At 39.6% G+C, this 22,643-nt stretch overlaps 1 protein-coding gene and 1 long non-coding RNA gene across 4 annotated transcripts in view; one reads left to right on the top strand and one right to left on the bottom strand.

Moving 5' to 3' along the window:
- Positions 1-13,581, top strand: part of LOC138061925 (uncharacterized) — a 58,828-nt gene extending 45,247 nt beyond the window's left edge. The window contains exons 4-5 of one of the 2 annotated variants that reach the window (XR_011135926.1): positions 20-88; positions 11,880-13,581. This is a non-coding gene — a long non-coding RNA (uncharacterized lncRNA). Of the gene's footprint in view, positions 1-19; positions 89-9,553; positions 10,271-11,879 lie in introns of those variants that run through there. The other variant, XR_011135925.1, reaches the window with a different exon arrangement.
- Positions 1-22,643, bottom strand: part of PRRG1 (proline rich and Gla domain 1) — a 39,762-nt gene that overhangs the window by 4,324 nt on the left and 12,795 nt on the right. Inside the window, exons 2-3 of one of the 2 annotated variants that reach the window (XM_068916911.1) lie at positions 15,882-15,931; positions 10,277-10,437 (exon numbers count right to left, since the gene is read on the bottom strand). In XM_068916911.1, the coding sequence (XP_068773012.1) occupies positions 10,277-10,437; positions 15,882-15,891 (171 nt within the window). In that variant the 5' untranslated portion in view covers positions 15,892-15,931. Of the gene's footprint in view, positions 1-10,276; positions 10,438-15,881; positions 15,935-22,643 lie in introns of both variants that reach the window. The other variant, XM_068916902.1, reaches the window with a different exon arrangement.

Consider the following 22,643-nt stretch of genomic DNA (forward strand, 5'->3'; position numbering starts at 1 on the left):
ATTTTCTTTTTTAAACCAGCTCCTCACTGCCTGCAAGATTCTGTATCAGCATTTAATATTTACAAATCTGCAGCAGAGACAGAAACAGGTAAGAATCAGCATGATAATCAGCATGAATCTCAGGCAACTGTGGAACCAAAGTTTTTCTGCACCGTTCAAGGTCAAAAGTTAGATTTTTTTATTTAATTGTAGTAATACACTAATACAATTTGACAGGGAAATACTGTTGTAGAATAACTGAGCATTCTGGCAAAGGATAACTGTGTTGTGCTGTCATCTCATAATTCAGACTTCTCTCACCCTCTATAAAGCAATAGCTGTCAGCTTAGACTTGTTTCAAATTCTCTGTTTACAGTTAAAAATAGCTTCAATGGTATGAAAATATTACATACACAGCTCAACATATTCTAGAAACTTTGATAACTCAGCAATAGATAAATGGAACAAAATGAAAATATGAACAAGAGAAAACAAAAAGATGAATGGGGACATTAGTACCTGGAAATACTTTTGGTTATATTACTAATATGCACAGACAGGACCACAAAGGATCATGTCACCACCACTCACTTCTCCCTGCAGTGAATGCTATGCAAAACTAGTACAAAGAAAAGCGTATCCTGCCTCAAAAAGTAGTCATCCTCACCTGTAATACAAGATCTCTCCTATCAAGATGGATTTCCACTGTTTATAGCAATGTATAATTAAAAAAAAAAGCCATGCCAGAAACTCTGAACTCTTAAACTAAAATTGCAGAAATCTGCCTCTTCATATTCATGCCAGCATCTATTTTACATGACACCACACATCTCACATGCAAATATTTATAACATACTCACCAAGAAAACTGATATGGTCATTGCTCAGTTATTGGCAAGTGTTTTATTCAGGTTGCAGACTGATTGATTTTATGCACAAACAAATCAGATCCATCAAATTTTATTAGTTCAGGACTATGTGAACACTATTAAATAGATAACACTGACACATCGATCTCTGAGGCAGCTTGAGTCCAGAAGCAGTCTGGCCCCTCTAGTGTGGGGACTGAGCTTGCCCTATGCAAAACCAGAGCCAGGACAGCAGGTGCAAAACACATGCTCACAACATTTTAGGTTCAGAATTTACTAAACTTAAGAGCAACACCACATGAACTTGCCATATCATTTCACACATGAACAAAACAGTCTCCTGAGAACCCACGCAGCTAATTAGTTGCATTAAATGACCAGCTATCATGAGTCCTTTTTATTTATTAGATCAGTTGTTTATGTCCCCACACTCACTGCAAGTATTTTTTTAAAAAATAGTTTATTTCTTTAATTTCTACAGTAATCTGGACTCAAACGTGTTCCCTAAATACCAAGGCTTAACATCACAAGCAAATCTTCATAGTGCTGCTTTTTAATAAAATAGAGGCCCAAATCATCTAAACTAAGCCAAGTAGCATGGACTCCAAAGCAAACAAGTCATGGAAGACAGATTAATCTCCCTAATTGCTTCTCTCTAAACCTAAGAGATTATGTACATTAGATCACATGAGTGAGAGGCTTTTGCTGTAGGATATGGGGAGGGGGTATCCTACATGACATGGCACTGGCTGAGGCACTAAACAACTGTTAACGACACACTGTGCTTTTGAGCAGTTTCTTTTGAGCACAGATATGCTCCACAACTGCTTCTTAACATTTCTCTTTCATGCGTGATACTGTTAATCAGATGCAGGGTGGCACATCATATTTCAGGCTGCCTTCAGCATAGTGCACAGGCAAACGAGTGGGGAAGAGAGGCTAAAGCAGGGAGACAGCCAAAGTCTAATGTGAGCTCCATGCTGAATACTGAAGACTTAACAGGTCTGAACAGACAAAATAAAAGCAACAAAAAAGTAATTATATGTAAAAAAAAAAAAAAAAAGTACATACCATGTTATTTTTTCTTGTAGTATCACTCAAAAAAAAAAATCAAGATTTGCTTAACCAGAGTCAGCTGTGATTAGATTATTAACAATTCCAGCACAAATGACAATTAGAAAATTGCAACAGATGGGAATAATTCTGAAACTACGGGGAAAAGCGGAAAACAGAGTATACCTTTAAAAGGCTGAAAAAAAGATTTGGAGAATTACAGAATGGTCTGTTCTGACTGCAATTCCCGGATACATACTTCAAATAATATGCTATTTGTCATCCCCATGACTTTTACAAATACCTCACTAAATATTCAAGGGTCCATGCCAAACCAGAGGAACGCATCAAGTTATGCAAAGGTCAGTAATAGTTTCAGTACCATTCAATATTTTCATTAATAATGGGAAGGAAGTGTTTGGTTAATATACATGGAGTTGACACCAAACTGACTGGAGAGCATCAGAATTCAAATCAAACTTGAGAAAATGGAGTAGTTGTTGTTAAGAAATAGAAATAATTCCACTTATCTTCACTGAAATTTCTTAAGCAAGAATCATTAGCCATTCACACACAGGATGGAGAGTGACTGCATATAACAGCTGAACAGAATCACAGAATCACAGAATCGTTTAGGTTGGAAGGGACCTCTGGAGATCATCTCGTCCAACCTCCCTGCTCAAGCAGGGTCACCTAGAGCATATTGCCCAGGATCACGTCCAGACGGCTTTTGAATATCTCCAGCGAAGGAGACTCCACCACCTCTCTGGGCAACCTGTTCCAATGCTCTGTCACCCTCACAGTGAAGAAGTTTTTTCTCAGATTCAGATGGAACTTCCTGTGGTTCAGTTTGTACCCGTTGCCTCTTGTCCTGTTGCTGGGCACCACGGAGAAGACACTGGCCTCATCCTCTTGACACTCCCCCTTCAGATACTTGTACACGTTGATGAGATCGCCTCTCAATCTTCTCTTCTCCAGGCTGAACAGGCCCAGCTCTTGCAGTCTTTCTTCATAGGAGAGATGCTCCAGCCCTCTAATCATCTTGGTAGCCCTCCGCTGGACTCTCTCCAGGAGTGCCATGTCTCTCTTGTACTGGGGAGCCCAGAACTGGACACAGTACTCCAGGTGAGGCCTCACCAGGGCTGAATAGAGGGGCAGGATCACCTCCCTCGACCTGCTGGCAACACTCTGCCTAATGCACCCTAGGATCCCATTGGCCTTCTTGGCCACAAGGGCACACTGCTGGCTCATGTTTAACTTGTTGTCCACCAGCACTCCCAGGTCCTTCTCGGCAGGGCTACTTTCCAACAGGTCAGTCCCCAGCCTGTACTGGTGCATGGGATTATTCCTGCCTAGGTGCAGGACCTTGCACTTGCCTTTGTTGAACTTCATGAGGTTCCTCTCCGCCCACCTCTCCAGCCTGTCCAGGTCCCTCTGAATGGCAGCACAGTCTTCTGGTGTGTTAGCCACTCCCCCCAGTTTAGTATCATCAGCAAACTTGCTGAGGGTGCACTCTGTCCCTTCCTCCAGGTCATTGAGGAATATATTGAACAAGACTGGACCCAGGACTGACCCCTGGGGGACACCACTAGCCACAGGCCTCCAACTTGACTCTGCGCCATTCACCACAACCCTCTGAGCTCGGCCATCCAGCCAGTTCTCAAGCCACCTCACTGTCCACTCGTCTAGCCCACACTTCCTGAGCTTACCTAGGAGGATGTGATGGGAGACAGTGTCAAAAGCCTTGCTGAAGTCCAGAAAGACAACATCCACTGCTCTGCCCTCATCTACCCAGCCAGTCATTCCGTCATAGAAGGCTATCAGATTGGTCAAGCATGATTTCCCTTTGGTGAAGCCATGCTGACTACTCCTGATCACCTTCTTGTCCTCCAGATGCTTAGTGATGACCTTCAAGAGGAGCTGTTCCATCACCTTTCCCGGGATGGAGGTGAGGCTGACAGGCCTGTAGTTTCCTGGCTCCTCCTTCTTGCCCTTTTTGAAGACTGGCGTGACATTGGCTTTCTTCCAGTCCTCAGGCACCTCTCCTGATCTCCAGGACCTTTCAAAGATGATGGAGAGTGGCCTAGCGATAACATCTGCCAGCTCCCTCAGCACTCGTGGATGCATCCCATCGGGGCCCATGGATTTGTGGATGTCAAGTTTGGACAAAAGATCTCTAACCTGATCCTCCTCCACCAAGGGAGAGTCTTCCTTTCTCCAGCCTTCCTCTCTTTTCTCCAAGGTCTGGAATTCCTCAGTTATACTGGCCTTAGCAGTGAAGACGGAAGCAAAGAAGGCATTCAATAACTCTGCCTTCTCTGTATCCTTTGTCACCAGGGCACCCGCCCCATTCAGCAGCGGGCCCACGTTTTCCCTAGGCTTCCTTTTGCTATTGATGTATTTGAAGAACCCCTTCTTGTTGTCCTTGACATCCCTTGCCAGATTTAATTCCAACTGGGCCTTAGCCTTCCTTGTCGCATCCCTGCACACTCTGACAACATCCCTGTATTCCTCCCAAGTGGCCTGTCCCCTTTTCCACATTCTGTACACTTCCTTCTTCTGCTGGAGTTTTGCCAGCAGTTCCTTGCTCATCCATGCAGGTCTCCTGCCCGCTTTGCTGGACTTCTTCCTCAGAGGGATGCACTGATCCTGAGCCTGGAGGAAGTGACGCTTGAATATTAACCAGCTTTCTTGGACCCCTCTTCCTTCTAGGGCCCTACCCCAGGAGATTCCCTTAAGTAGGTCCCCGAAGAGGCCAAAGTCAGCTCTCCTGAAGTCCAGCGTTGCAACCCTACTCATTGCCCTGCTCCCTCCTCGCAGGATCCTGAACTCCACCATCTCATGGTCACTGCAGCCAAGGCTGCCCCCAACCTTCACATCTCCAACTAGACCTTCTTTGTTTGTTAGTACAAGGTCTAGCATTGCACCTCTCCTCGTTGGCGTCTCCACCACCTGGGTCAAGAAATTATCATCAATGCTTTGCAGGAACCTCTTTGACTGTTTGTGCCTAGCTGTGCTGTCTTCCCAACAGATGTCAGGGTGGTTGAAGTCTCCCATGAGAACCAGGGCCTGTGATCGTGAGGCTTCTTCCAGCTGTCTGTAGAAGGCCTCATCGATGAAACCAGCAATGCCATTTTTCCAACGCTATGGCAAATTCTGTACTGCAATTATAAGCAGTAATATTGTCCATAAGACGCATGAAAGAGTTAGAGGCTTTCAAAACAGTTCAGCAAAATCCTGAATTCTGCCTGGAAGCAGGTTTTTTGTTTGTTTTTACTATCCAATCAACCATGAAGAGAAACAGAATGAAAGTTATTCTTTGACATCTACTGCGTCCATGACCTTGGTGAGCACCTTACCCTTAATGTTACACTCGAAGAGGAAAATCTGCATTGATAGCTCATCTCAATTGACTAAAAAGCAGAGATGCTTTCTGCGCAACTACAGATCTGATAAGATATTTCCTTGCAGATCCACAGATGCTAGCTTTTTTGTGGACGTGGGTGGGGGGGGGGGAAGCAGTGGTTTTTTTTTTTTTTTTTTTTGCCTATCCTCCATGTTCCCCAGCACTACTAGAGTCCAAACGGAGCATGCACAAACTTCTCCAGATGCTTCCTCTTCTCTCTTGTGTGGAAGATACTGAAATATGAGGACAGATAGCAATACCTTCTGTCCAAAGGAGGGGTTTGGAATCTGCTTTGATACAGACTTTAAACATGAAAAGAAAGTTAGAGCATGTGCATACCTCTTCTGGCACCTCACGGGCCAAAAAGATCTCTGTATCAAATGGTTGGGGCTACACATTCACACTGTGGATGTGCACATGAACGAACACTAAGAAGGATCTTGGGGCTGTTGTAAGGCATCCAGATGGGAACACGTCTGTGAAAGATGAGTACTTAATTACCCATTTCCAATAAGAGAAAAATGAGAAGAAGCTTTGCTACTGGTAAGTAACTTCTCAAAGATAACAGCTGAAACCAGAAAGTGTATTTAAATGATTATCTGCACTTCTCTGTCAGAAGATATTTTAAGACAAAGCTAGTACATGTGAATGCCAAATAGTCAAATAGTGTGGGTCCATACTGAAAAATGACTGTAGAAATGGCTATAAGGGAATCGATCCATTGTTTGTTGGTGAATCCCAGATCAACTGGGCTGATTTTAAAAGAAATACATTTAAGTGGGAAAACTAACATAAAAAAATGATTTTTTTTTTAAAGATCACAAGACTAGGAAGTTCTGTGTCACCTATTTCCTTTCTAGCTGGAATAAATAATAAATGTATTCTTAATTAAAAAAATAGACAAAGGTTCATTAGAATTATTACTGCTATTATTTCTACTGGAACCAAGCTTTCCACTTTACTGTTCTGCTGCCTCAGCAGCACCAAAGGAGTAAAATAGTACAATGGTTGTTTTTGAGGCCAAATTTGCCAAGATTTACTGAAAGATAGCAAATATACTAAGCAAGGATGCACTATTTTAAAGGCTCCATACAGGAGAAAAGTACTTTTGATGAAAATGAAGAAATCAGTTTTCCCTTGCTAATATATTTTGTGTTGGAGGCTGTACAGGAAATAGCAACCCTACATCAGAAGATAAGCTGTGGATGGCATTTTAGTAATGTTTCTCCATATTACCTTCAGCTTAGCTCTATCTGCTGAAGAAAATGTCTTTGCATCTTCTTCAGAAAGCTAAAATAGCAGCATTTTGTCACTCTGCCACACAGCAAAACAGGAGAAAAGCTGTTGTTCTGAGAGTGGCAGGCAGTTAATTTAGAATCAGGGGGAGGTCTGCGTGTGTGGGGGGTGTTCAGGTAACACTGTGACCAGACAGGTGCATAAAGAGCTAAGGTAAGCGTTTAAACTGCCTCAAGGATGAAAGTATAGTATCTATTTTCATTTATAAGCAAGGCAAAGCAAGCATATCTAGACACTTTAGAGCCTCTCATAATTACAGCACTTCAGGTCTAAGTCTACCTTACAAAGACAGAGGAGTAAAATTCTGTACACAGGTGAAAAATATCAACACACTTGTTCAGTCCAAAAAAAAAAAAAAAGGCAAAACAAAAGCAAAACCAAAAAACCCAACCACCCCACCACCTTGCTTTAAATTTTCCTCTTCAAAAAAGAGAAAAACAAAAAGTACTAGTGTACCAAGTGCAAGGTTTCCAGCTTGCAAGCCAAATAGCAAAGAGAACCACAAAGACTGTTAGTCCCAGACAGAATTTGCAGGAACCACAAGAAACTAATACTTCAAGTTACTCAAGCTCAGATTTCAAGCAGCCTCCCCTCTGCTCTGCCATCCCACAACTATGCTACGTTGTAAAGTGGAGACACGCTAGGAACATAAGCCACCTGGCCAAAATCAAATGATGCCCATAACCAAACAAAAATATGGAGAATTCTGATGAACTTGCACAAAGACTCTTATAAACTGCTAGGAAAAAAAAGGGGTGGGGGTGGGGAAGAAGTGCACAAAACCCAGGAAGTAGTTGTAGAATTAATAGGGAAAGTTAAAGAGTAATTTAAAAGTTGGAAATCTTACACCACAAACACCCCTTCTGTAGTTGCTGATCTCTTAATCCAATAACAAAAAGGACTTCTTTCTACTTCACAAAATTATTAACTCATGATTTATGAAGACACTCCAGTAATCATTTACCCTAAAGCACTGCCTAGCTGGGAATATTAGGTGTATATGCCCTTAAAAGGCTGAAAAACTAAGTTAAATAGGCCACAGAATCAGATAACTGCAATGGAAAAGACTTAGAAAACATCTAATGTGTATTCCTACCAAGAAATACTTTTCAGCACATATCTTATTGCTTTTGCAACTGTGGTTTGAAACAACAACAAAACAAAAAACCCAACAATCTCTCAAGGGCATCACACCTATAAGGGCAATTATGGCCAATTTGCCACTTAAGTTTTTTTCAGTGCCTTTCTAATACTTCATTATCTTTATCTATTCAGAATATAGTCAGCATCAGTCAACTAGATCTGCACACCAAAATCAAGTGTGCGGTCCACATGAAAGTTAAGGAGAATGACACCACGCCGAGAATGTGAGCTGATGCCCTTACCGCGCTCTGGCAGCATGTCAGCCTCAAGTAATTCCTGGTCAATTTTCTGACTTGTTTTAAAGGCAGACTAACAATATACCAATTAGAAGAGTGCTTGGTATTCAGTAGGTAGAGGATGCAAACAAAGCAATAACGGCAAGTGAGTGTATCTGCTACGCTGTTTTCTTCTAGTCTTGCCCTCAATTTCGGGTGGTGGGAAAAACATTTCTCTCTTCTCTGCTGGATAAACATCCAGCACGCATAATTAGACACATACCAATGCTAAAAGCTTTACTCACATCACTTTAGATATGGTGCTGACAAGTTTTGGGTTGCCTGCTAAGCTTTTTTGTTTTTCGTTTTAATTTGTGTGTGTGTGTGGAGGGAGGGAGAGAGAAGAGCTATACAGGGGATCTTGCAGTTTCTGCAGTATTCAAAATAAGATATGCAGGAAATATGAAACACTTGCAGATAAAGAGCTATGACTTCTATGATCTTTTAAAATCATCAGGGAGTGTAATTTTTTTTGGAAAAAAAAAAAGGGTTAATGGAAATAAAACAAATATCAGTGGCTGCAGTCGCATCAAGGTATTTTGCATGTTAACCTTTGAATAAATCTGAGTCTCACAACAACCTTTCACAACCGGCCAGTGACCACAACGCTACCGTTTCTGTAGACTACGGGTATTACACATAAATGGCTTTACTAAATCAGCCCCAAGTGCGACGGTATGTTCTAGCCTTCATTACACAATGAGCTGTCATTAGGAATCATCACATCACGGAAAGGCTGGGAGGTAAAAGCACGTGTATGCATGCACTTCAGATGTCAGAAGGAAGAAGCTTTGAAGAGACACCACGCGTTCTACTGCTTCATTTTAATAAATAAGAAAGTTCTCATTCAGCCTTCCTTCTCCCTAGGTACGGCCTCCAACAAAAAGATGCCAAGTATTTTGAACGTTGAATATGTATTTACCATAGACAGCAATTTCTGATGGAGCAATTAAAGAGTGAAAGAACATAACATTTGTAAATTATGAAAGAAGTCTATAATGTACCCTGTGCCATCCTGCCCATTAACCTATAGACCTGCATGTACAATTTCTCTGTGTAGAAACACACAGTAGATGGATGCTTTTTTTGAAAAGAAGTTTTCCGAGTGACATTTTTTAGCAGCTATTATTTATTTTAGGTTTATCCCAAAATTCAGCCCGTTTCATCCAGGTGTCTCTTACATTAAGAAAATATATATTTATTTTTGAGTGCATTGCATTAAATATGCCAGATGGCACAATCAAATATCTATATGCTGTTTTTATTTGTTGAGAGTTGACTTAAGATATGTTGGGTATGATCTGCAGATATTACTGCAGAGCCACTGGCCCACAAGCTTCTTTGAATTAGCAAAATCAACGTCTTAAGTGCCAAGTATCCTTCTGGCAAATTGCAAACTTCTGCATACAGACTTATGCAACAATTCTGTGTGGGCAGTATCTGCTCTAGCAGAAAAGTTCACTCATATTAATAAATTACTGCCCTTGCAAAACATTTGCAACATTGAAATTCTTATTCTTGCACTGTTTTAGATCAGTGCTGCTTGTCAAGACTCTGAGCGCCTGCAGATGTTAACTTCAAGAAAGCCACTTCTCCTTCTGCAAATTTTTAGACTACTAATAATCTGGGCACCGAATACTTTGGCTAGCTATACCAGCACATACGATTCAAAGGCATATTTTAAAATAAATGCTTTGAATTCCTCACTCATTTCATGTGAACATATTCAATAAACAAGCTGTTCTATAATCAATGGAAAAAAATGAAGATTTGTGTCCTTTGTTTCTAAGTCTTCTCCACAAAAGCCCCAATCCCATAATTTCTTCTATGCAAGACAAAAGCATCTGTGATATCTAAGTCAGACCTAAGTGTGCGATGATAGGAGAAGCAGTACACCTGTCATTTAGCTAAAAGTGTTACTGCCAAACAGAATCGATAATGACAAAGTTTTGCCCGCTTTTCCTCAAGCGTGGTTATTACTTTAGGTTCCTTTTCCTCCCAGCTGCCAATTTTCACACAACTTGTAAGACCTTAATTATCTCTGAGACTTCTGCTCCCTTTCAAATTTGGTTTAATCAGTTGCAAGATTTAGACGTTATTACTCTGCAGGCCATCCCTCTCCACTGTGCAAGCCTCATTTGCTCAGAGAATCAGGCCAAAAAGAAAAACAAATGTAGCGTAATGTTGGAAAGCACACGAGCATTTAGCACACCTAACAGTTTAACGTTACTGTGTACATACACATCAAAACATACCGTCTTTTCCTCATTTTCAAAAGCTTCTCTTGCTTCTTCATAGGTACAAATTTCTTCTCGGCATTCATGCTCTATGTCACCTTGCTTTAATTCTTCCAAAAATCTGTTGGCTCTTGGGTATCTTTTTAACACAGAATTGGCCTTGTCCTCTGTTAGGAACACTGAATAAGAGGAAAAATAACAAAAATCACTTTTAAAATATCCAAAACTTTTAAAGTATCCAAAACTTCATGGTAAAATTGCTCAAAAGAAAATGTGCTTGGGGGGGTGGGCAGCAAAAAACCCCTTTTTCAAGGCCCTCCCCTTTATTTAACATGATAAAAGATCTCTCCAAATTTTCTTCACTAACTATAGAAAAATCTAGGCAGGAATATTTATTACTATAATGTAAATATGACAGACCTCACTTCTGTATCACACTTTTGTATTAGAAAGCACTCAGGTTTATGTTAAAATTTTTACTTCAGGGTTTAAAACCTGTGCCCAAGAAGAATACTGTGAATAGACAGGCATATGCTCAAGTGATTTCTTAAACTAAGATGACGGACAATAAACAATACTTGCCTGTGAACACTCAAAAAAAAAAAAAAAAGACACTAGCAACTGGCTGCGCGCATCACAGCCTGAATGCTCAGAAGCTTTTGAAGATACAAATATTTCTGAATATTTTCCAGGCACAGTCATACACTAGAAGAGTTGCGTTTATCGAAGTTTAAGTCTAAATCATATATATTTGCCTAAGCAACTTTGAAGCTGATTTGCTACTTTCAATTCAGAAACATTAACCTGAAATAGCAACGTTTTGAGGGAGCAGAGAAAGAAAGAAAGGAAGAAAAAAAAAAAAAGAGGAGCACCTTATTACATTTTCCTGACTCATACAGATAAAATCCATCTTAAAATAGCATTGTTTTACAATTGTAAGGACTTATTGCTCAAGAATCTAGAGACTTATTCAGTGATTCAAAGAAAAAAAGCGGGGAGGAAGAAGGATCCCCAAAGTTCTGACATACGTATTCTTTATTTGCTTTCCTTAGTAACATTTCTGGGATGTTGTTTACTGTTCAAAGAGAGCTGGGAGTAATCTCATCTTTTGACCTTCCATTTTTTCCTCGATTTCCCTGATCAATGATTTTTACAGCAACACAAAACTAGAACACTCCAAAATCCAGAGGACAGAATAACCCCCAAATTATGTCTGCAGTGTATGATGCAGAAGTTCTTCAGCCATTTCAGGCCAGGAAGCAAGAAAACCACATCTGTGAAACTGTTTATGCATTGCGACTGCATACAATTGGGGCTAACTAGTTCAATGCACTGCCATATGCACATAGTTATACTGCTTTCCTGAGCTGTGCTACCATCTCTGCATCGCTTCATTCAGAGCTGGCTTGGGAACCTCCACCACACCACGAAGACAAACTCTCACTGTCTGCAGAGCAACAGAGAATGACTTTGTTATACTGATTTGAAACGATTTATCTATGATTTTATGCGAATTAAAGTTTGTTGTGTTTTTTTCTTAAATAATCATACTTTAAATATTAAAAAAAGGAAGGCAGTAAGTCTATAAAGATGATCACTATATTATTTTGCTTTCTTACAGGTTAGGCATGGTGACATTTTTCAGCAAGGAGGCTACTATCATAATGAGGCTGATCTACTGATCTATTTTACATAAATTTCAGTTTGCTCAGTATCTGTTGTGTACTTACTTTCTAAATCATTAAACTTCATCATCTTCCTTTTGCAAAGGATTAAATACTTGAAGATTAAACTCAACAACACCAATCAATCATTCTTAGGTTTTCAGTTGAATACATGATTCTGGTACAAAGTTGTGTGAGAGCCAAATATTTACAAAATAACCTGCTACATGCAGAACAGACCACTTTTATACAAACAATTACCAGAGGCATACATGCGCCACATAGATTACACTATTCATCATGCTGACAGAAATTCAGTGCATACAACTCTACAGCTGCGCTTACTGCAATTTTGGTTTCCTCAGCACAAGTGAGTACATGGGCACATCCCACTGTGCGAGTTCACTGACTAAATGAAGTATAAAGTAACATTCAAAAATCTCTTCCGAAAAAAGACAGATAGCGTCTTTCAATTCCCCACACAATTCTCCTGACTCCCCTCTAAGCAAAGGTCTGAAAAACTGGCTTCCAACACGCCTGAGCGATCACCTAAACGTGGTGTGATTAAGAATTTGCCCACATCAGGAAGCCAGCGCGCAATCATGTAAAGGGATGAACTTCCAGTGCTCTACCATCTTCTCACCAACTCCTCCTGTGCGCATTCCTGAAGCGGAACAAACTATAGAACAGACGCTCTTAGGAGCGTCCATACGTGGAGTCACTGAAGAGTAGATAACGCACTGTAAATCAACAGTTTCCCTTCCCTCAGCAGATGAGACCTAAGGACTCTCATTTCACAGATGGAACCCATCCCTGAAAAAAGCAATGGAAGCAACTACCATAATTTTCGATTGTGTACAGAGGTAAAAAGGACTGAAGAGGAAAACACAGGCAGCAAAAAATACCATAACTGAAAACTGCTAGCCCTCAGAAGCAATACATAAATCTTTGTTTCTGCATGCAGTTTCCAATTTACCAAAGAAGCAAACTGAGAATGAAGGTTTAAAAGCTGGAATGTCATACAATATTGCGTTTCCTACACATTAGGATAAGTTTCTAGGTAACACTTTAGTATTCCAAGAAGAGCTAAGCATACACCTCTGCTTCAAAAGATGTTGAAGAAAAGCAAAACATTAAAATAATTTAATATTTGAGTATGGCCAATATTTGACTATCTTAAAAAAAACACACACACACACACACACTTTTTATTTTGCAATTCATATTCAGAAAGGGTCTCTCAAGCTGCAGTATAGAAGCCCACACATCAGAGACAAAAAGGCTCAATGAAACAAATAAACTGCACAGTATACTCATTCTAAAGGGATCTGATAAATCTTGTGATTAGTCCAGATCAGGAATTGCTTTTGACCCTGCAAGACTGTAAAAAAATGAAGCAAAATTGCTCATATATTTGTTTCGATTTGGCACTTTTAATGCTCCGCAGACTCCTAATGGCTTTACATTCTTATTCAGAAATCAATACAAATGTAGCAGGGAAGCACAAACAACACACCACACACTTATCGAAGCAATCTTGATGGAGGTACTGATCGAAAAGATATTGATTTAATGAGAATCAGTCATTGCCTGACGAATTACCTAAAAAGAGATAATGGAACCATACTGCAGAAACCACTTTAACTTCTTAGTATTCCATCACCACCATAGTGTAGACATTCAGTTGTAATTGCACTGAAGCATATAAAAAACCTCCCTGTGTTGGATGCCCACCTAGCCAGGCTACAGTGTGGCTGAATTCACTACAGCTGTTACTGTGGAGCTCAAAATGATCAGGGAAAAATTGCACATGGCAAGAGTAAAGTAAAGCAAAACTAAACCTAATTACTAAATTTGTAAAGGAGATACCTAGCAAATAAGGAAAAACCAAAGGTATGGTTTTGGTGTTATGTAGAATAGCCACAAAAATAAGTAACTTCAAATCTCCCTGCCGCGCCCCCCCCCCCCCCCCCCCCCTTTTTTTTGGTAGAATATAGATGAAGATTTACAACTACAAAATCTGATGCATTGGAACACATTTATTTCTTCAAACATATCAAACACAGTGCTCTCTGTGTGCAAGTAATACTTATATTTTAGAGAGTTCTGAATGCATCAGAAAGCTACAAAAACACCATTTCAAAGTCTTAGTTATGACTTACTATTATTAAAGGGTATAATACAGTCAGCTCAATTTATTGTACATTCCCAGGGAAACTTGTTTACTGTTATGATTGCACACAATCTATTCAATCTGAAACAAACAAAAAAGTCACTAAATTTGCATTTGTAAATTATGAAAATACAGAGGGCACATTTTGCTTTATACTCCACCTACCTCAAAACCTCCTAAGAAGTTTTTAAAAAGCATAACTTCATGTGTGGTACTGAGCTTGTCTTCCTCTAGGAGTTGTAAGGTTGAATGCATGTCTAATTTCATCCTACACTTAAATAGTTACTTTTATCTCCTGTACAGCCTACAAGATTTTGCATCAAAAACTTAGCCGAAGCAGTAATATTCATAGCATTTACACAAGCACTACAGGCAATAAGGCAGACTGCTCACAAGGAGTGAGGCAGGCATCTGACATTGACTCATACTGAATATCAGGTCTAAATTATTTTCCAGATTATCAAATTACTCTTTTTAGTAAAAGCAGTTTCTTAACCTCCTGTCACTACAGTGTATTTATGAATATAGTGAATTCATATAGTGAATACATCATTTCACCAAGTCACCATTTCAAATTACTGACAGAACCTAAAATAAAACTTCCTATTAAAAGGAAATTACAGTTCTTGATGAGCTCTGGACATCTGTACTCATCTCTTACAAGATATGGCTCAGACTTACCACTCCCTGCTAAGTCTGCTAAATCTCCAAGCATTCTTTAATGCTGAAGTGAATGAAGACCAGAAAAAGGAAGTGAGTCTTCAGATCAATAAAGTCAGAAAATATTAAAAGAAAAAAAAAAAAAGCATTCCATACTCCATAACAAAAGTTACTAATAAAGCACACTTCTTTTTCCAGTATTGCCACTCCAGCACCCAAATGCAAGCAATACCATCAAATAGCTCAAGTACCTGCAGAAGGATTTAGCTTGCTGTAGCCCTCTTTTACTTATTCTTCCCTTAACATCTTCAAAAGATATAGGCAAGGACATAAGTATATCACCAGAGTAGATAAATATATCTGAGCCCTGTCAATTGATGCTGTCACAGCCAAGGAAAACAGGCTTCAGGTCTTTAGTGACAGAAGGAACAGGAAGCAGCGGTGTGGAAAAAGCCTCTTGGTTTTCCTCAGCATTGCAGAAGCAAAGCCCAAGGCATTCTGGGCACCAAGTTTCTCGTAAAAGCTCCAATGAGAACATTATTTAGCCTCCCCTTCCCTGTCTCCTTATCAAGTACACTAAAACCACCACTAAATACTAGAAATAAACATTTCATTTTTAATTAGAAGCTACAGCTACTGGTAAATTTGAATCTTTCTGCAGATTATCTTGATTAAACTATTCAGTCTGCATAGGGAAGAAAAGCGAAGTGTCTTCTGAGCATTTACATTTAAGGTTTCAAAAGTGAATTGTGCTCTGAGATCCTGGAGTTACTTAGGTAAGTTTAGGAACAATTAAACTAAACTATAGTATGCAAGGCTGCAAATTCACCCCTACACTCTCTATTTTTAAGCCAATTTTCAAAGGTCCATGAATAAGTTTATGGAGTTTATTCTTATAGTCTGGGTATAGTACCTATGTCAGAAAAACAGCACAATTTCAATTCCAATTCAGTTTCACGTGAGCAAAACTCTACATCACACATACCACAAAAAAACTTCATTAGAAAAGGATATTTTTGGCATGAACTGACTGAGATTTTGGAGGGAGGACATTCTGCAGGTGTGTTAATATTGACTTCCATGGGGAATAATGCATGTGCATTCATCACTAAGTTAACAAACTTACCACTGTCCATGATGATTACTGTCAAGGCAGGGAACTTGCAAATACCAAGCCTGCTAACAAAAGAGAAAGTTCTGTTGAGTTTGTGAATTATGATACAGAGGGAAAAGTTTCTCTTGATTTGCATAATATAAAAATACATGCTGCAATACCCTGTCGTCGAGATTAACCCCTCTTTTGAAATGTACATGTGAACGAACTTCAGCAGTATAGAAAGAATATCTAGCAGAGCATAACTCTTGTGAAATGGTGAAAGCTTTATGCTTTTTTTTTTAAAGCTTTCCTTATTTAGAACATGCAAAAATATTGACATGAAATAGAATGTGCTTATTATTTTCAACTAATCTGTAACCTCTGCTTTACCGAATCTAACATGAAAGGTATTAATTATACTCTCCACTATAATTACTGATACCAAGGCACATATACTTATGCCAAGGCACATAATTCACTCTGCAGAGAATACCACGTTAACATGTTACCTTTAGCTATGGATTGGATTTTCAAAATCAGAATAAACACATGCAAATTGATTCAGCGTCTGCTGGTGATTAAAACAGGATGCCTGCCTGAAGTTCAAGGGCAGAACAAGACATGTGATTTGGCAAAGGAATTTGCAATACATGTGAGCACCCCAGCCTACAAGAACCTACATGTATTTTATATCTCATTTTGGAAGATGAGCAGAGAAGAGATGCTCTCAATCAAGAAAGGACCTGGAACAAAGCTCATTGCCCCAACCAGGCAGAAGGCCAAGAAGAACCACACCTGAAGGCAGTAAGAGTTGTGGGGGAGGAAAGGTTATCACAGGCTAGAGGCAAGGGTAGAGATTAGACTGCTGAGGGACCATTTTAGGTTTCCTGAAGTCTTCATTAATTTGAGAAAACTTAATGAAATAAAAGCTTTCAAAGAAACAGAAAGGTGCAGCTGCCTCACCAAGTGGTTAGATCACCACATGAGGTTAAAAGTTTTATTAATAAATTGCCAACTCCTAAAGGTTAGCATTAGCTCTACTTCAGAGACCTGGCTATACATCAGCATATCATACCATACCAACATCCTCATTCTCTTTTTGAAAATACATACCAAATTTTATCTTCGATGCAGACATCATTCTATAGTTTAGCTCAATATACTAGAATAAAGCCCACAAAAAACTACATAACAGAGGTCATGCAGTTATTGCAGTATAAATGTAGTTTGAGTACAGCTGTATTCAGCTATTCAGGAGGGGAAGAATGCTGCAAGATATCTTTACGTGAGGATAACTACATTAACAATAGAGCTCATACTAGTTTTTTTTTTTAAATAGGAAAGAATTATGATTGCTAATCAAAATGCATATATCGATATAGAAATCCAAATGAAGACCAGGTCTAAGTTTCCTTATTTATACTGGCTGAGAAATTTATACTGTACTGCAGGCCTAGTGCATTTTTTCATTGATTTAAAATGAGGAGGCTTGGCTTGTCTGTTTTTAAACAACGTGGAAACTTCAGATCAGAAGGAAATCTGATCTAGGCAATGTATGTATTTGTCATTGATGTGGCTTACTCAAGGATGGCCTGGTGGTCCTGGCATATAAGTTTTCGTTTATACCTTATCAAAATCAGTCTGAAAAGTTACTTATTTTTATTCCAAAATATGTCAGTCCTATTGGTTCTCTCTCATCTTGCGCAAGATGTTAGCTCTGAAATCCACTCCTCTTAACCTAACAATCTTCAGTAGCAACCAGATGCATGGCTCTTCCTCCTTGTCTGACCCTGACAGAAGCACTGTGACAAGGGAGCTACCTGAACCTTCATTTTATGAGCTAGCAGTTTTCAGGGGGAAGGCTTTAGAAGTCCTTCTGTCCCTCCTTTAACAAACATATATACTGCAAGAGGACTAAAATAAGCATGCTCTGCCTTGTGAGACTGGTCTTTTTTGAAGGAAAGCACAAGAAATTGGGTTACTTTTTTCTTTCCCCCAACACCTTCCTTGTACTTGGTCTATCATTTTCTACAGCTATTTCAGCTTATTCACGCAAGATAAGCACCACTTTCTTACAGAAAAGTCTGTAAGTATGCACAAAAGCTAATCGGCCATAGCTGCCATAAACAACAAAGAGGGAAAGTTAAACTTCCAGCATGTCCCTTCCAACAATAACTTGTCATGCAAGAACAGACTGCAGGAGCTGTAAGAAATGCCACTGAAGTGAATGGAGACATCCATTCACATCCATTACATAAAGACATCCCTGTCTATTAACAAAATTGTAGCATTAAGACTAGAAGAAATGCTGGTTGGCAGAGTGAACTGATTTTAAGGCAAGTTCATCAAACCTGCATAAAGATAAATAAATACTAATAAATAGTGAAGATTAAAGCACTCTTAAATCTCATCACCACAGTGCTCAGCATATTAAGTATTAAAAGCAGAACAGAAGCAGAAGGCTTACAAAAATTATTCAGATACAACATATAAGCTCTTTTATTAGCCTGAGTTTTTCTTAGTAGACTATCCTAAGCCAGGACAAAACTATCTTTTCCGCTTGCTTCTTGAATAAAACTATTAGCATGACATTTTGGGTAGTCCAATTTTTACGACCCAAATACTTGAACTGCGGAAGGAATTGACAAGCTTTTGATAAGGAACAGATCAAAAAATATTGTAGTCTCTGGTGTAACTACTCTCTTCACGTGTTATATCATGAGTTTCTTATGCCATTTATTACCCTCTGGTTTCAGGCAGCTGCTTTGCAACAGCCCCTCAAGGAAGATGAAGTATGACCCATGAGACCTCCCCCACTCTCACCTGACTCACAATAATATATTGCATCTTGCCAAATGTCCCCTAAGAGGAACTTTTTTCTGCATTACACTTCAGCTAGCCTTTAACACTTCACACTTACAACAAATAACTTTGATGTGGTTTTCAATGTAACATTTAAAAACAGGCATATCCCCACCCATGCTCATGGTGTCATAACTAGAGCACTCTGCCTACGGGGAACTTAAGAGGAAACAACCAGGGTAACATCACCCAACCCTACTAACTGTAGTGCTCCACCAGGAACAGAGCAGAACACTGTCTAGGCGTGAGCCTCTTTCATACTTGGCACTAGGAGCTTGGAATGTCATGAACTTGGGGGAATGAAGACCAGTATATTTACACAGACAGAAGACTGAAGAATTGGAGGAACATGTAGAGGAGAAGAGGGGGGGAAAAAAACACTCAGAAGAAAAAAAAACACCCACTTTTTATTTTCTTCAGTGGAGACTGATGCAAATACATTACAAATGAGTAGTCTGATAAAATACAGATATATTGAATTGGCAGCGAAATACAAATTAAATTTCTCCTCCCAATTCCTTCATTACAAAAGTCACCAGTGCACCCTTCTCCAGCAAATACCAAACACACCTTTCCAGTGACTGTGGTGCAGAAACTTTCATTCAACAATCTACATTAGTTCCTGGGCTGTCTAAATACCTGCTGTAAGACTCTAATTAGGTCCAGTTTCCTACAGATTTGTATCTTACCTCTTTACACTCCCTGCCCTCCCTCCCTCCTCTGTACTATCTCCAATTTTCTCCATTTCTAAGTCTCCTGTTCTCCTTAAGATCCCACAAAGCATAGCTAGTTCCCTAGCATGTCATAGCATAGATACAACACCTGAATACTAGCTGGTCAAGAGGCTGGTTCAGGACATGCAGGCAATGACTGCCCAGCCACTAGATGGACAAAACAGAAAACAAAGCTCACAGTACAGGCTTTCTCCCTTTGCAGAGGAACTACTGGGGTCTTGGGCCTCTATTCAACTGTCCCATCCCCCAAAATGGGAAGGAGCTTAATTATATCTCAGTCCACTATCTCTGTCAGTCTTGGTTCAAGTTGACCATTGTTCAAAGTTCATTTGGAAGAAAGAACTGAAGCGAGCTAATTACATACACCTTTTTTTCCTTCATAAACCGACTAATAAAACTAAAAAAGGCTGACAACATTACAGAAACATCTTAACCTTTTACCAACTCATTTACTCCTTCACCCAGCTATTTATTTTGAGTTTCCAACTTTAGCGGTCAAGAACCATACTGAAGGCTAGGATAATCCTGTGGGGTCTAAAGCAATGTTTTTCATACTTATACACAAATGTAACAATAAAAGCCAAAAAGCAGCATTTTACTAATAACACTGATACTTTTTGTTTCAGGAAATCCTCTCTCAGCTATTCTTTACATAGTACCCCCCAGGAGTATGTTATATATCATCTTAGATTTGCTTGTAGAAGAAGCAACAAACAATACAGTGGATAGCACAGACTGTCCTAAAGCCAAGGTGTATGTCAAATTCCCTGTTCAATAGCTAGTCAGGTATATTCAGCTTGCAGCTCTTCAACAGGTAATGTTTTCTGAACACCTGCTTAACTGTCAATATAATGGGAAAAAAAGAAAAACCCACACTCAGAATCAATCATCCACCTCTAGCAGGAAACACGACCCAATGAGTTCTAAACTGCCTACAAGACAGCAAGGGAGACACACCAAGGCCCCCCTTCTGATCACCACCAGTACACTGCTCACCCTCAAAAGGCTGTAGCATCCTACTGATGAGGAACATTTTGCATGAAGCAAAGTTAGATTAATGAAAGTAATATTGAAGTAACATACCCAGATGTCTATTTTTTTTTCCCCCACAACTGAGTATTTTTTCCCCCTCAGTACTGAAAGAACCCACATCTTGTGTACACTCTCTATAAACACACAGCATAGAATATTTTTTACACACTTACTTTCCAAGCTGTTTATACTCTAGCACTGCTGTGCATCTCTTATATAGGATAGCAAGCTAGTTTCAGCATGAAAAGTATACTCTTGTTCCCTCAAGATAATGTTTCTGCAAGATTTCATTGCCTTTGTTAGAGTAATCTTATTCCATCTGTTAGCAGATACACCCCTTCTACCTACATTTTCTCACCATAATTTTAATGGAAACTTCTCTACAGCAGGTACCGTTGAAGGACAGAGGGCCTGGTAGAGGGTATGCATGTCCAAATTGCCTTCATTATTCTTACTCACTGGCCATCATGTGTTCTAGAGGCACACAACCTAGAGAATAAAGTTTATCCTTAAGGGAAGGGATTACAAAGAAAATGAAAAATAAGGATAATGTAAAGAGAAGCAGCAGTATTGACTCTCACTTGATTTCTCATTTGCTAGGTTTAACAGGAAGTTTGAACACTGTAATACCATCATGCTCCCTTTCACAACAGGGGAGGAGCATACATTCCAGTACCCAGGCAGGACAGGAGAAATGGCTTGTGCCATTCTGCAGTACAACTAACAAGGGACATCGTTGCTAATTTTCAGAATCACAGACACACTAGGGAACTAGCCATGCTTTATGGGATCTTAAGGAGAACAGGAGGCTTGGAAATATACAACTCTCAAATGTCATTTTGTTAAAGACAGAAGGCTCCTCATGACTGCCACCAGATAACACTTCAGCTGGCGGAGACTGTAGTCTAAGCTTCTGCTGTAACTTTATTACCTGTTCTTTAGTTGGTGGTTTTTGTTGTTTTAAAGCTGTGACAATCTTCTAGCTGATTATTCTCTGGCTACTCTCTGGCTCATCCAGGTCAAGGGGGAAGTTGCTATAAGCTAAATACATCATCTCTTCCCTCCCCTCCCCTTCAAAACCAGACAAGAACAAGCTCCCAGTACACACAGTTTGGCGGGCAGGACATTTGAGTGGAGAAGTATGTTCTCCCTTTGGCAAGGGAGCATTTCAGTTTAATTGTTTTAAAGTACATGGGAACCATCTGGGGCAGTTCTTGGGAAAAATAATCAAACACGTAACTACCAATATTGAAACCAGAACTACACAACTGTTCAGGAGACTGTGCCTTTCTGAGCAATCTATATAACTGCATTCCAGACACCTTAATTTTCCGTAGGCTATTGTCAAAAGAAGTTGCTTTAGGTTGGACACGATCATTATGCTCTGAGGATTCAGATTCAGAGTATTTCTTAACTTGATAACCCATTTAAGTGTTGACATAACAACAACCAATTCCTCTGCTTCTTTTTCAAGTTGGAATGGTGCACAATTAAATAAAAGTCTCAGGAGGTTTCAGTAGTATGTGTTTTTATCCTGATTTTGTAACGAAACCAAATCAATGATACTGTGTTACCTACCCATTCTCCTTCCTGTTTCCTCCAGTACAACTCTAACTTGGAGATTTCTACTTCTATGCTAGCATAAGTTTGGCATGAAAAAAATATAATTAAAAAAAAAAAATCAATGACCAAGCAGAACACAGAACACTCAATGCTTTCACTGATGGGGTTTACCATTTGCAGCAGTATCTCAGGATGGATAGTGACTTTGGCAGCTGTGAGCCACTATCTGTTTTCACTGGCAGAAGGTAGGTGGTCAGCAAGCATACCCTTTGCTCCAGACTAGCCATGCCTATACAGCCGCTGGGTCAAAAAAGTTGGAAAGACGACAACAAGGAAGAGAGTAGTGAGTACATGTGAGGTGTCTGACAATATTGTACTGATCTGGGTTAGTGACTGTGTCACAAGGGTGAGCATTTTACAGAGGAAGGAGGAGAACTGGGATTATTACAGTAGGAAAGGGAAAAGGTAACAGAGACAGGAGAACAGTTTCATTATAGTTCTGGTACTCACTGACCTAATTACTGTTTTAAGTGACAGCTTCCAATTCAAACTCAAATTGTCAGCTGGTTTGATATTATCTATTGTAACTTAGTTTCAAGTA

Source organism: Struthio camelus, chromosome 1 (genome assembly GCF_040807025.1).
Source record: "Struthio camelus isolate bStrCam1 chromosome 1, bStrCam1.hap1, whole genome shotgun sequence".
Taxonomy (NCBI): Eukaryota; Metazoa; Chordata; class Aves; order Struthioniformes; family Struthionidae; genus Struthio; species Struthio camelus.